This window comes from Chelonia mydas, chromosome 10 (assembly GCF_015237465.2).
Source record: "Chelonia mydas isolate rCheMyd1 chromosome 10, rCheMyd1.pri.v2, whole genome shotgun sequence".
In the NCBI taxonomy this organism is placed as follows: Eukaryota; Metazoa; Chordata; order Testudines; family Cheloniidae; genus Chelonia; species Chelonia mydas.
This window is the reverse complement of record NC_051250.2, coordinates 27833701-27848809: the sequence shown is the minus strand read 5'-3', so window position 1 is coordinate 27848809 and position 15109 is coordinate 27833701. Positions and strand designations below refer to the sequence as shown.

Here is a 15109-nt window from a genome sequence, read left to right as displayed (position 1 = left end):
AAATATAAACAAATATACAAATTGTTTCCTCTGTGACTTTTATTAGATGCTGCTTACACTTCAAGACTTAAAACACAAGTACACTTTCACAATTACACAATAAAACAGAAGCTGGGCTCTCACTTCACTTTCTTCTTATATTTCACTTACTGACTGGCAACTACCTACCTCTCATATAACTATGAGGGCATTGCTGACAACACTGTAGGACAAGGGGTTGCAAAGAAAATGTAGTTCTCAGAAAGTCTGGAAGGTTCCATGAGATTCTACAAAGGTCCAGACATTCTAGGAGGTTAGTGAAAAGTGAATCCATATACAGAATACCTGAAACATTTTACTTTAAACATTTTGTTGTCCCTTTTGTTGCAAACAACACCCCGAACCAGGGTACCCCCCAAGTCCGGCACCCCAGGTGGTTGCCTGCCCCTAAATCCAGCCCTGCAGGGATTGTGTCCCTCTACATTTGTGCAGCTCCATGTACATTGGACATGCTCCTAAAAGGCATAATTTTACCACTTTTACTAACACTTTGCTCCATTTTCTTTTATAGGATGATACATGGAGAAAAGTAGAACTCAGTGTAACTAACTAAAAGTAGAACTCAAAGAGCTACTCAGTGCAAATAGGAATTGGAGGATCTGACCCCAAAATTGACTTCCTGTTTTTTACTTTCAGACACTTTTTTTCCAAGCACCAGGTACATTGCTAGTAACATACTGTCCTACTTGAAGCTGGTACTTCCAGTAAAGCGTTGAGGCACATTGGCCAGACAGTGTGAAGAAGTAGGAAAAAAACAAAAACCTATTGGACAATATCTACATATATTTTTAATGTTCTAAGTGTGATAATTTATTATTTGGGTCAGTCAATTCTAGTTATTCTTATTGTGCGTCAATAAAATAAAATAAAAAATAAAATAAGTTGTTTAGAGTCTTCTCATCAACCCAAAGTTAAAACATGAGCGAGACTCATGCTGCCATTGGATGTTCTTCTTTTCCATCACCAGGACCTTTCTTTTGCTTATGTATTTATAGGGTTGCCACGTGTCTGGTCAAAAAGGGACCCTCCGCAGCCCAGTGAAAATAAGCGAGTGAGTGAGGGTGGAGAAGATGGAGGGAAGGGGGATGGAGTGAACAGGGAAGGGCCTTAGAGAAGGGGCGGGGCAAGTATGTTAATATAAAATACTAAGATAAAAATCAAGACAGTAGATACGTCTCCCAAGTGACCAGTATTTTAAACTATAAATCCTCTGAAAAACATGAATCATCAAAACTAGCAAAATCAAAAAAGGAGCAGGGGAAAAATACCTGCCTAGGATAAGTAATTCCAAAACCAATTCAAGTACAAAATTGTTCAGATGATTAAAATGAGCATTTTGTCCCTTACATTCTACTCTCTATTCTTTACTGTCTTGTGTAGTCACATTGTAAAGTTAAGCATTGTGTATAAGTGTTTGTAGCATCTGTATTCAAGTACTACTAAAACTTTCAGGAGGTATATGTTGTCCTATGTGCAGCTCTTGATAAATTGCAAAAAATTGGTTTCTCTGATTCCTGGTTGGAGTTGTACAAAACCATGAACAAGACAGTAGTTGGATTTTTCTAGTGCTCCTTTCACATGCAAAGACTTTGAAAACATATTGCAAGTAATTGGCTAAGTACTTGTTTTGCTTTGACACTGGAGATATAATGGAACAATGTGCATTCAGATTGAAGTGTATGCTGGGGGGCTGGGGGAGCTCAACTCCAGCTATTGCTAAATCACTTGCATAAAAACGACCCATAGAATTTAAGAGAGCAATTCTATACCAGGAATATCATTTTCTTTTAAATTCTATTGGTTGGTTTACCAATTTTATAGAAAGCATTTCATTTTCTGAGAAAACCTATAAGATTTTAGAGTCACTCCTATTGGTTTAATCCCTACTGAATTTTAAAGGACTCTTCCTTAGAGATATTTGACTCTATTGATATTTGATATTTCACACACAGACATGAAGATCAGTTTTGTTATCTTGTTGCTTGTGGAAAATTCCACCCAGCATTTTTAAATATATCACCCAGTGGAGAATGCCCCCTCCAAAGTCTTTATTCTCTACCCTCCCTTTTACAAGTGACTCACTTTGACAGCATAGCTTCAACAGTAGCTACCATGACTCTGTTTTTTAGAACAGGTGTGTGTAGGAAGTAGAAAGCATATTTATAAATAGTTTAAATTCAAACATACAACCTTTTTTTAAACTAGCCAGGTACAACTTGTCTAGAGAATTATGATACTAGTTGGCTCCGAAAGTGTTTTCTTTCCTTTGGGTAATTGAAGGTGCAGATATGCATGCGCAGCCCCAACATGAAAACTCTTGATACTTCAACAGGCATAGCTGCTGTCTGAGCTCACTTACCAGTAGTTGACCGCTTTAATCTTGAAAAGGCATCGACCACCAGAAGACATCAGAGGTACAAGGCGCAACACCAATAACAATTTGTTTCTGCAAAAGTTAAATTTTTCCAATTTGAGTCCAACATTATTCAGAAAATGAGCAATTCCCTCAGAGTCCTTAAATGTTGGTCTGAGTTGGATGACACACCAATAGTATCATCTAAACCAAACAAACACACACAAAAAAAACAGTGCAGGTTTAGTAAATTAATTGTGACAAGAGTAAATTGAATAATCTTGGAAAGATGGCAGTTGTGGTGCTTGTGCCAGATGGCTTTCTCTCTGTCACTAGCATGGTCCTCAGCAGGAAATAAAAAAAAAAAAAAAGAAGGTGCCTTTTTTTAAACTTTTCACTTGCTTCTACTGTGCACCATGAATGAATCTGTAACATATACAAACTATACTCTTGCACAGGAATCCAGCATTTTCCCCTTGTTTTCCAAGAGTACAGGAGATCTTACTAGTTGTTGTTTTTAAATATAATCAATAAATTAAAGATTGCCATCCAGCTACTAAGTGGTAAATTATAGGTCTAAATAGACCCTTAATTACATCCTATCATAGATTGTCCCTGTACACCACTGCTTCCTTTTAGTGATATCAAAAATGTAAATTTTGTGACTCATATATTCTTTAATCTTTGCTCCTTTAAAATTCATTCTTTCCTGTAGTAAGGAAATGTCTTCTCACAGGAATTCACCCAGCAGTGCAGAAAAATTATTTACAGGAAGGCAGAATTTTTAGCAGAGTAGAATTGGAAGTGGCTGTTACTGCCTTCTGGGGTGCCACCTGCCATGGTGGCTGGGGTAGAGGTGCCAAAACTGATTCAGACAAACATTTTAAAATGTAAAAACCCTAGATTAACAGAAACTATAAAATAATAAAGGGTGTCTCAAGTTGCTCCAGTCCTTGAGCACCATTCTCAGTTAAGATTTCTGCTCCTGAAGCTATAATGGAGCTGTCAGTGACCTAGGTGTGGGTGGTCAGCCTTAGTGGTTAGCACAGGAGCCAGATGCTGGAAGCAAGGGCCTGAACAGAAATCAGGAAACAGAACCATGGCTTAGGACTGGGTTATTTGGAATGAGCGAAGACAGGAGCTATCGCAGCCATGGGGCAAATGCTTGAGTAGCTGCTGAACTGCTGCTGGGTTTAAGAGCCAGTCTGATGACTCTTCCAAACAATCAGAGAGCTTACTACACGCTAGCTGTGCTAATTCAGTTGCCCAGCGACTGGCTCTGCTGCAAGTCCTGATTTCTGCAGGAAAATGTCCTCACCAAGATCTGCCTCTTTTGGAGATTCAAAGATAAGTGAATACAAGTAACTACTGTTGGCCACTGCTTCCAGTAACACTGGAACTTCACCTACACAGCCCTCAACTTGCTTTACAAAGAGGGTCTGGGCTGTGGTGAGTATCATTACCCTTCTTTCCCAAGAAGCACTGAGAGATTAAATGTTTTATTATCACACAGTAGGCCAGTTATAATGGAGATAGTATCTCAGTTTTATCTAACTCTCATTCCTTATGCACTGGTCAACATTGCCTCCCTATCTCTGGGAGCAGTAACTTATTGGTCTCATTTTTCTACTGATTCCTGCAGCTGAGATGCCCCAAATCCTCCCCAGCTGGACTGGCTTGTGTTTAACTGCACCCTCTCCTAGGAAGGGGCTGACGGAGGCACACAAAATATTCCTATATACAACTAGAGAGATGAAAGATATGTTCTGTTTTGTGCGGGTGAAGTAGTATTATAGTTCTCTATACTGACTCGTCTAACTAGTGGATGTTTATGAATTCTGGTCTTAAAATGGAAGCTTTTCATGGGAAAGGCTAATGGCAAACTAACAAAGCACAAGAGCATATGGGACAGTGTAGAGCAGCAGTTCTCAACCAGGGGTCTGAGGCCCCTCGGTGGCCATGAGAAGGTTTCAGGGGGTCCGCCAAGCAGCACCAGCATTAGACTCCCTGGAGCCCAGAGCAGAAAGTCAAAGTCCCGCTGCCCTGAGCCCTGCCACCCAGGGCTAAAGCCAAAGCCTGAGGAACTTAGCTTTGCAGGTCACCTATGGCATGGGGCCTTTGGCAATTGCCCTGCTTGCTACCCCCTAACAGTGGCCCTGGCTTTTAAACAGGGGCACTGGAAAAATTTGTATAGTGGAGATGCTGAAAGCCATTGAACCAAACTGTAAACCCGGTATATGATGGAAACCACTTCAGGCCAGCACCAATGCTTTTATATGCAGAAAAACTGGTGTTGTGGCACAGGTGGGCCATGGAGTTTTTATAGCCTATTGTGGGGACCTCAGAAAGAAAAAGGTTAAGAACCCTGGTGTAGAGGAATAAAGGATTGTGAGGTCTTTACAAAGCAATATTTGGCATCATGCTTGTTTGAAATAGCTGCATCTTGATTCTAAGGTGAGCCACTTTATTCTGCACTTATTTAATTTGGGTCAGCATGTGAGATAGAGGCACTTTTGTCCTTGGTAATATGAAATGATATTCGAATTTAATTAACCAGTAAATATGTTAAAGAGCATTCCATTATCTCCAAAAGATGACCTAGGACATAGATAACAGGTGAAAAGCATTGACTAATGAAGTCTGCGCTAGTATCATATTAGAAGAAGTGGTGATGGTGGGTTGGTTGTTTTTTTTCTGTTGTTCTCCCTATTCTCCCTGCTTGCAAACTGCAGAAGAATAAGCGGAAGTGGATTCTGTTAAAAGGCAAATTGAGGAAAGTCTGCCAGTAGATAGATAGTGCTTTTCTTCCTATAAATTGGGAAGAGAATTGTTGAAATGAGTCAACGTTGAAAGACAATGCTTGAGTATAACATGACCTCTGCAAGACAAATGTTCAGGATGGGATTAGTAAGGAACATTAAAGGTATGGATTGAAGTGCGTTAGCAGAATTAACTTTTTGTTTGTTTGTTTTAAAAAACTTGTTTTCAAGAAAACAAGCTTGCTTTTGAAAACAAACACCTTTTACCAGTATATTTTTACTGAAAAAATCCTCAAAAACTTTTTTTTATTTTTTGATTGAAAAACCAAATAATCTTGCAGGAAACTTTTTGAAAATACAAACAATTATCTCTCTCCCTTCCTTCTCCCCCCCATTTTCCCATGGAAAAAATCATTGGGGTTTTTCTGGTTTTGTTTATCTGCTATGGGGGATAAAGTTTAAAGAGCTGGGGTTTGAGGTGCACTGGAAAATTTGCATTGTGCCTGTCCAGATGAGATCTCTCAGTTTAATTTGACCATGGTTTGCTTTATTTCATAACTTTCTGCAAGTTTGTTGGAAGGGGAATTTTGTGGAAAATACTATCCGGCAGCAGCCTTGAACCTGTCATGTGGGACTTTGTAGCTAAGTAGCTTCAGCTAATAGCCTAGACAATCAGAGGAAGGATAGTCTTTGATTTGCTCATACTAAAAGTACTGTTTGAAGAAAGGGGATAACCAACTAAAACACCAACAATAACAAGTTTAAAAAACAAAAAGAAAATCTCAATTTTTTATACTTTAATGTTGTTGAATTAACCAATTTTTGGAGATATTTTTACCCCTGTCTCAGAAAATTACATGTGCAAGAAAATATAGGGGATGGTACTATTCCCCTTATATTTATAAAAAGAAAAGGAGTACTTGTGGCACCTTAGAGACTAACAAATTTATTTGAGCATAAGCTTTCGTGAGCTACAGCTTACTTCTATTTATGTGTACAAGAAATAGTTATGTAAATTACTTAGATGTTCTAAGCTATCACAACAGCTTTCCTTCAACAGAGAAGGCACTGCAGCTCTGTGAAGTGTTATAGCTGTATACTAGAGGGAATCTGACATCGAGGTAACTTGCTAGATTGAACAAGCAGAAGGAAAGGTAAGTCAGGGCCTGCAGGAAGTTCCCTTACCTGAGCCTTCTCTGCTCCAAACAACACTTTTCACAACAAACCATTAATGTTGCAGTAATTAAATGAAGGCAAGAGCCCCACACACCCAACTAGAGTACAAGTGAGTTTGGAAAGCAAACAAAATTTTGCCACTTTTAATCTTCCCTTTATTTTAGTTGACTACAAACTTATTATACAGCTTGTTTGCAAATAGTAAAGATAACATGAAGAAATAATAAAATTAAGAATACGATTTACATATGCAGTGAATTATCTGTGCATATCTTGTGCGGTAAAAACATAAGCCTGATGTTTAGAATTAGCAAACAGTAAAAATGCAGAACTGCGTAGTTAAACTGAAAATGGATGTGAGATTCCAAGTAGGTGTACTATCTATGTATAAACAAGGCTAAACTACTACAATCACAGGCCAGAGAGAAGGACCTTAAATGGAAGTCAGAGTCCTAATTTGCATGCATAAAGAAATAGGAAGTCCATAAACTTGGGATCTGATTTTCAGGTGTGTGGAGCATCTAACCCTACAACTGAAGTCAATGGAAGGCTAGCGTCTCTGAAAATCAATAGACTTGAATATACTCAAGTATAGTAAGGCAAGGGTCCATTGCACAGTGAGTTCCAAATATGGAGTATCTTGAAGATATAAAGTAACCAACTAATATAAAAATGAGACAAAGCTAAATATTGCATCACTAGATATCACAGTAATAGTGTCAAAATTTTAAGGGCAGATTCCTCACTGTTCTCATCAAACAGATTTATTGCCTTCATTTGTGTTGGTTCCACTTATGCTAGAGGTTAATTTGGCTTTTAGTAGTAAATTTTAATCTTGTTATTTAAAAAACAACAACTATATTTCCTCAGAACATAAACAACAAAAAGAAAACCTATCATACAAACTGAAAGCGGTTAGAGTTTCATTTTTTGCGCTGGGCTTATTGTATTGGAGCAGATTTGTGTTTTATGATCTTTGAATCCTATCTTTGATCTTAAGGGATATCTGCTTGTAATAAAGCTTTATTAAGCTTACTTAAGGCCCTTACAAGTTAACACCGTAACTTTAAAGATACTGTATGTACCAAAAAAAACCCAAAAGAAAGCTCAGTGTAATAAAAGGTAATGGGTTGAGAAACCACTTTCAGGACTTTGGTACCCTTTCTTTCTTCTGAGTTTTCAATAACCATGGTGTATGTGCTCTGTGAAAGTGGTTCTTTCTCTGACCAGTGTTTTCATTTTTGTTGTCCTCCCCTTCCTCATCTACCTGTCTTCTCAGGATACTAAAGCAGAGTGCAGTTCCTGTGTAGAAACAGAAGACAGAAAAGTAAGTGATTAATTTTAATGTAATTTGTGTTAATCCACTTACTGAAAAAATGTGTTTAAAGGCTATCAAATCATTGTTATTAGTATAGTATAATTTTAAGTTAAATCAAACTGTCTAAATTTGAGGTTTCTAATTGAGGTGCATTTTTAGCTTTAAATGAGCTTTTATGTGAAAAAATGTTGGAAAATATATTTAGGCCTTGAAAATGTAGATTATGTGTACACTATTTTGACTACGGAGTGTAGTCAACTTAGAAATTGATTTAACTATTTGTTCTGAAGGGAATTGCAGCTCTCCATAGAATATAAACAGTGTAAAAGCCATCTCTATTGAAAGTTTGCTTTCCATCGTGCTTGTTATTGAGTGTTTATTAACAACACCATCACATAAATTCTCTGCAGTAAACTTTAATATGTTGCAATAAGTACGGTATTCTCAAAATATCCAGGTGATGATTACTTTTCAGAATCTTTTACCAATACCTCTATCAATGCCTGGCCTGGCAATGCTTTCTTTCTCTGCTAAATTGATGATGAGGAATAGAGTTGACTCTGAAAATATCTTTTCCAGTTGTAATTGTCCAAGAAAATACATAAAGCTATGCATATCTTTTTTTTTTCCAGTTTTCTTCTTTATCTAAACCTCAAGTCCTTAAAAGATTTAGGAGTAGTATTTGTAATTTGTTAACTTAAAAACTGAGTAATATGTAATGTCAGGAGAGATCCTGCTTTGTTAAATGAGTGCCCTCTACCAGATAGTTGAGACTTCATTAACCAAGGTCTTTTTTTCCTGAAGAAATGCTTAAGCTGAGCACTGGTCTTTTCCAACCTGGAAAGAGAAATGAAGAAAGGTCTTGTTCTAATGTTACTAGCATGACCCTGTCAAAACTGCATGTTGAAACCGCAACTCTTTATTCTTTTAGTATTACTTTAATTATGCCATGAAATGAAGGAATGCAGATAATAGTGTTAATCTTCTTTGATGCACCTTCCAAACAAACATTCTTTCTGAACATTGGTGTTGGAGACAATATATGTCAACAGCTCCTCTGTTCCTCAAAAATAAATATTTAACTCTTTTTGTGGGTACCATGTTTTTAAGAGTCTGCCTCAGTTAGGGGTTTGTTCAGAAATTAGTTTTTAACTGATACATTATTTCCCAAGTCTTATACAGGACTGTTAGCCAACATTCTTTTTGCTTATGGCGTAATGTAATATTGGAAGTAGTGCAGCAGTATAAGTCATCATAAAACTCATTTGCTTTGCTGAAATATATGAGAAGGATATGGCAACCTCAGTAATGGAGTGGGGGGGAAAAACCTATTTTCAGCTAAACAAAGGCATATAGTTAGGAATTTATGTAAGATATTAAAATACAGCTGGAATTAGTATTAGATGTTTGAAGACCAGAATTATCAAGCTTCTCTGGTGATACAATTCTTGTAATACCCAAGGATAGGATTTTATTTCTATTTAAAGAAAGGAATATTAAATATTTAACTCAGGCAAGTATTGAACATAATAGAACTAATCTTATGTTGTAATTCTCCTCGTGGTTAGAGGTTAAGTAAATACAGCAGTGTTTCATTGACTGTCCAGATTGCTTCCAAATAGCTTTCCATAGCAGAGCTCAAAAAAGCTTTTGATTACATTTAGTGATCCTGTCTATGAACAAAGGATAGCAGAGTTCATATAAAGGAAGAATGTCTCTGCTATGCTGTTCAGAAGTTTAAACAAATATTTGTTCTCCCTGTACATGAAATTTACATTTTCCTTGTTGCTGTTAATATTCTGATTATTTGTAAGGTCTGAGGCTGTTTTTCAATTAAAATACATAAATTCTGGGGCTTTGAATTTTGATTTTCTTGTCTACATTACTAATTTTATGCCTGCCTAAAACGCCATTCACTTGTCACAGTATGTTGTTTTTGTTGTAAATAGTGATAAAATATTTTCAGTTTACATTGGATTGCCAGTTTTCCCCTCCTTCCTATTTGACCTTTCTTTTTGTAGTTGCCCTTTTCTTATCTCCTTCGTCTTAGCTAGGTAGATGACTGAACATGTTTTTGTGCTGTCTTCATTACCACACTTCACTGGCATACTAGTTAGCTTCCCCATATTGGCTTGAAGATCTTAAATGGTCTCTGCATCCAGTTTTCATAGAGGAAAAATTAAAGACTATTCCAGTGCAAATTTTCTACACCATTGTCAATTCATAGAAAGAAGTAAAACAAACTAAATGTTTTTAGATGTTTGTATTGAAGATTTCCCCGTCAGAGTACTTTTTTATTCTGTAGCACTGTACCTATAGTATTTATTTGCATGTGTTTTATATGGTACATAAAATGTAACTTTTTCATCTTAATACATTTCACATAGTGTTCCCAATTATTTAGAAAAACTTGCATGTATTTTGTAATTATTTTTTGATGGGAGATTTTCTGCAGGACAGCTATAAATACTGACAAAAGCACCCAATTCAGAGCACAATGTGACCCTGTCATGCTGTTTCTGATATGGTGACTGCTTGGCAGATAATTTTTACTTATACTATGAAAACAAAGGGTAAGACTAACCTCTGTATTTGCAGAGATGAAATAAAAGCTGAGAGGTTTTTATGTGCATCTGTGCAGTGCTCTTGAACTTATAGGCTATCAAATGGAATAGTTTCTAATAAGTAAAATGCTTTACAACAAATATCTGCAACCCCAAGAAAAACCTGAATCATTGGCCTTCTTCTCAAATTACTGTATCTTACAACAAATATAGTATTCACAAAGAATTGCATAAAACTTTAGAATAATTGCCTCTCACAGAGCCTCTGAAATGTTTATAGATCACATTTGTCTAGCTCTCCTATTAAAATTAATATGACTAACGTTGGACCATCTTCAAACCTGGATGACGAATGGTGGACTGCTAAATCCATATTATGGCACCTATAATGTGGAAGCCTAATTTTCAGAGGTGCTCAGCATGTGCAGCCTCATATGAAGTCTATGCAACCAGCAAGGGCTCAGCACCTCTAAAAGTCAGGCCACTTCTATTTAGGGCCCCAGTTCATCCAAGTGCATCAATGAGACTACTGGGACACTTTGAGTACATGCTTCAGGCTTATATATGGATGCAGGAGCTTAACTTTAGGCACCAAGGTTTGAACACTGTTGGCTTGAGTTTTAATTCCTAAAATGGGGAAATTCTGAAACTCGTTGGTTCATTTTTATAGTACAAATGTTGGAAAAGTAGTCTGTCCATAGCCAGAAAAAAAATCAGTCTGCAACCTCATTAATATATTATCTGAATATGCTTTACTTCTCTTGTTACTTACATTTTATATGGTGAAACAGTGTCACTCTGTGGCCACAAAGGTATACTTAGCCCATCTTTTAATTCAGGTTGTATGTCCTATATCTCATGCTAGATGGCTGCAATTAAATACCTGGATTTTTTTTCTATTGCATTTCTGGCAAACAGTGTAACTCAGTCCCACATTAACCATGAGGAAGTTAGACATTAGTTGAATATGTTTAACTGGGAAAGAAAGTCAATAGTTAGCCGAGTACAATTTTCTAACATCCTCTCTAGTCTTCTCTTAAAGGTCTTGTGTTTATCCAGTGACTCATCAAATTATATCATATAATATTAATTTATTCTTCTGCATTGAGACTTGTTGGTATGGGACTCACTTTCTGTCACTCAAATACATTTGAAATGTGTAACTTTCTTTTAATTTTTTCCTTAACCCTTACTTGTGCTTGTGTCTGAATATTACTCCCTGTTAGGTCAATGGTTGATTTTGGTTTTGGTTTGGATAAACATCCAGAAGTTTGAGACTATATTTGTACTACTTGAGTCTACACAGTTGGTCTGGAAATGTCACAAGAACAGGTGTTAACAGGATGTTTCAGCAAAACCATTTCTGACCATCAGAAACTGTAACTGTGGTGTTGGTGGGGAAATAATATATTTCAAACATCAAAGTAAGCAAACCCCACAAAATGAACCAGGATAAAGGAGTGGTAGGGTGTTTTGTGTTGTTTTATTCAACGTGTTTCTTTTTTATGGACATTTTCATTGTCTCATCAGGAGTTCTTTTGTGATAGGCCAAAAGTAGAAATGTTATTCTTTTCTGTAAAATAGTATGTAATTTAGCATCAAGGATATTTCATTTCTTGATAAGGGGAATAACTTTTTTCTGGAAACAATGTCTTGCAGTGTACTGTAGTGTCTGGACACATCGTAAGTAGAGGTGATGCATCACAATGGTGTTATCTGTGAATAAACAAAAAGTGATGTTTAATTTGTATGGGTATGTTCGCCCATGTGCAAATGGCCGGCAAGAGGCCTATGCACCACTTAAGTCCCATTATTGTGAGGGCTTAAGTGAGGCTTATCTGGTATGCCTTGTGGTGGCACCTTTGCAAAGGGATTAATGTAATCATTTTTAAGTTTTGTCTCCTGAAGTTTTAAACACCACACCATGGCCATTCATCACAGAGATGTACATTGTTATACACACTGGTCTGTTAATATTTGAGATTAAGTTCCTGATGACCAGTAGGAAAGAAAAAAAACTAACTGGGGGAGGGGGAGGGGGGATGGGGGCAATGGGAAGATGAGATGTCCAGAGTCTTATGTCATATGGATGAATACCATGCCTTAAGGTTGAAGACTGGGAGAGCTGGATTTTATTCATGTTATGGGACTCATTCCTCATCCCTCTGTTCATATGATTATTGTCATGTTGCCCTCCCTCTGCGTCTCAAGGCTCTTCTGTGATTTCACCTTACCTACAGCTGCATAAGAGCTGTTGGGCAGGGAAGTGGGGTGATCTTTTTATTAGTGCCGTCTCCTGCCTTTCTGCTTTTGGTTCCTGCACTTTTCATAATGTGACAGACTCTCACAGAGCAGTTGTAGATAGCATACAGGAGGAGAGAATCAGCCAGCCCACCCCCAGAACTGTTTTGAGAGTACATCATTGTGGCAAATATCAAGAGAGTCCTTGATGAAGGAAGCACGCAAGGTCGCAACCAACAGACATTGTCTGCTGTTTTTATCAGTTGTTTGATACAAGTACAACTCTCAACTCAGAAAGTTTTTATATTAGAGCTATAGTATGATTATTCCTGTGCCTAGTTTTTGCAAGCGAAATCCCAAAATGTATACAGTATATTGAACTATGTTTCTGTTTGTGCTTCTCTGTCTGTCCTCTCTATTCATCTTTCCCAAGTTTTTGGAATCAACTTGAGCTCATCGGGGTGGCTGGGGGAACAAACAAAAAAGTAGTTCAATCTAACTGTAACACTGCTGTAGAAAATATTTAATGTTCCCCTCTAGTGGCTAATCCAATTACCACTTCTGCTATCTGCCAGTTCATTCCTTTAGCTCAAGTGGTAGAGATCTGTATTTTCAGTCCCGGGTACAAACTCGTAGAGAACCCATCCTGGAATCATTAAATAAATATGTCATAGGCTTATTCCATAAAAACTATACATTTATTTTTCAATAGAATTCTTGAAACCATGTCGTAGGCGCTCAGGAGCTAGTCTACAAAGCCTGAAGGAATATAAAGAAATATTCTGATTCCATCTGTGTTAGGCACCAGAGACAATCCAGTGCAATTAGCACATGCACTATTAACATCCTTTTATTTGCTGTTTTATAATGAAAAATACCACGGATTAAGCATGTTATTACTAATTAATGGGAACTTTTATCTAGTTAATAACAAAAAATAACACTAGATATCCATAAGCTTAAGATCTACATCTCTCTTCTTTGGGAAAGAGTAGAATTGCACCTTCATTCGGACGTGCTGGCATTTCAGTCATTTGGACTATTCACGAGGGTAAAGATAAGCATGTTTAAGTGTTTACAGGATTGGAATCACAGTTGGTTTTTCCTAATTCTCTAACAATGACTATGATTTCCACACTTTAAGAATCGCTCAAAATGCCCTCAGTCTTTCACTCTAAGTATACAAATATATGTTAATCTCATATTGCTTTTGATCAGAAGAAATATTAAATTGCTGAAAAGTCAGTTATAGAATACCCTTTAAATCATGACAAAAATCAAACTAGTTATAGGATCAACTATGATACAAAACCTGACAGTTTTAAAAAGAGAACTGTTTATGCATATTTTGATATATATGAGCAAAACTGTTTATATAAAAAATGAATCACTCATGAAACTGCCCATTTTTAGGCTCAAACTTAAAATAATTATGAATTTTAATAGGTTAACTGCCCCACCACCACCACCACACACACACACACACACTCTCTCTCTCTCTCACCCATTTTGGTATCCTTTTACAGAAATATCAGAAATAAGGGTATTGGTGTGACATTTCCAACTGAGAAATGCTAGATGACTTCTGAGGAAGTGAGGTTTTAATTAAAGTTTGAAGACTCAAGAGATGGTAATAACCTTTGAATAGGTACTAGATTTTAGGATGGTTGTTAGGAATGAACTCTGAACTTTCAGAAATGTACCCATAGTTGTTAATTAGCATAATAAAATATGTCCTTTCCAACAGCATCCCTATTAAGTGGTCCAGGGGAAACAAAACCATACACATTAATTTTGCTTTTCTGTAACTTACTCCATGTTTTTTTAATGTAAAGACAAGTAATTTGTATAAATTTCCATTTCAGAACCAAATATTTCAGTTCCAATGAAATGGTTAAGATTAAAAACTGCTTCTCTTGCTTGGATGGTATAACATGAATATTTTCTGCCACCCGACCCGTGCCCTGCAGATACACTGAGGGATGGAAGTGGCAGAGAGTAGGCCTTAGTAGACTTTTTTGCAGGCGACCCTCTCCCCCCTGAATTAAGATGTGTTTTCATAGGGTGTATGGTCCAATGGAAGGTCAGTGAAGGTGAACAAGGACAGTGCAAGAAGTTGGCTATCGCAGCTTTTCAGAGAGGAGGGTGAAGGGGTTGTGTGAAGAAATTTACCATGTGTGTACTTCTCACAAATGGCTTGTTTGTCATTTGTCTGTAACTGTTAGTCTCTTCTCTATTTAGACTAGAAATTATTTGGGGCACAAGTCCCTCCCCCTCCCATTTTGTGCTTGGCACAATGGGGTCCCAGATGCAGCTGGGGCCTTTAAGCAGTATTGGAATCCACCCAATAAAATAATGTTTTAAAGGGTTTTTTTAGCTGAATAATTACAGCTGATAGGTTGGCTGGTGCTGGTCCATCCATTTATTTTATTTTTGGCTCAAAGGTGGAGACTTTTGAATGAAGTTATTGTCAACCTTCCTTTCCCACATTGTGAAGTTACTCCTGTTTTCTAACTTTTGAAGTTGATGGGAGCAGTTGCCAAGTGTGAGATTAGTCTTTACCTTCAGCCTTTCAGCCTATAAATGTGGGGGGCGGAGGGGAGAGAGTACATTTAATTATCCATCAATCCTTAATCTACTTTGTGATGCAGGTTTTTCT

The 15109-nt window shown here is 37.1% G+C and overlaps 1 protein-coding gene across 25 annotated transcripts in view; it reads left to right on the top strand.

Annotated features, from left to right (window-relative positions):
* The window catches only part of RBFOX1 (RNA binding fox-1 homolog 1), a 2389987-nt gene that overhangs the window by 1426956 nt on the left and 947922 nt on the right, over positions 1-15109 (top strand). For 18 of the 25 annotated variants that reach the window (XM_037911685.2, XM_037911680.2, XM_037911681.2 and 15 more), the window contains one exon: positions 7607-7654. The exons of the other annotated variants lie outside the window; for them this stretch is intronic. In XM_037911685.2, coding sequence (XP_037767613.1) covers positions 7607-7654 — 48 coding nt within the window. The remainder of the gene's footprint in view (positions 1-7606; positions 7655-15109) is intronic. 25 annotated transcript variants of the gene reach the window in all.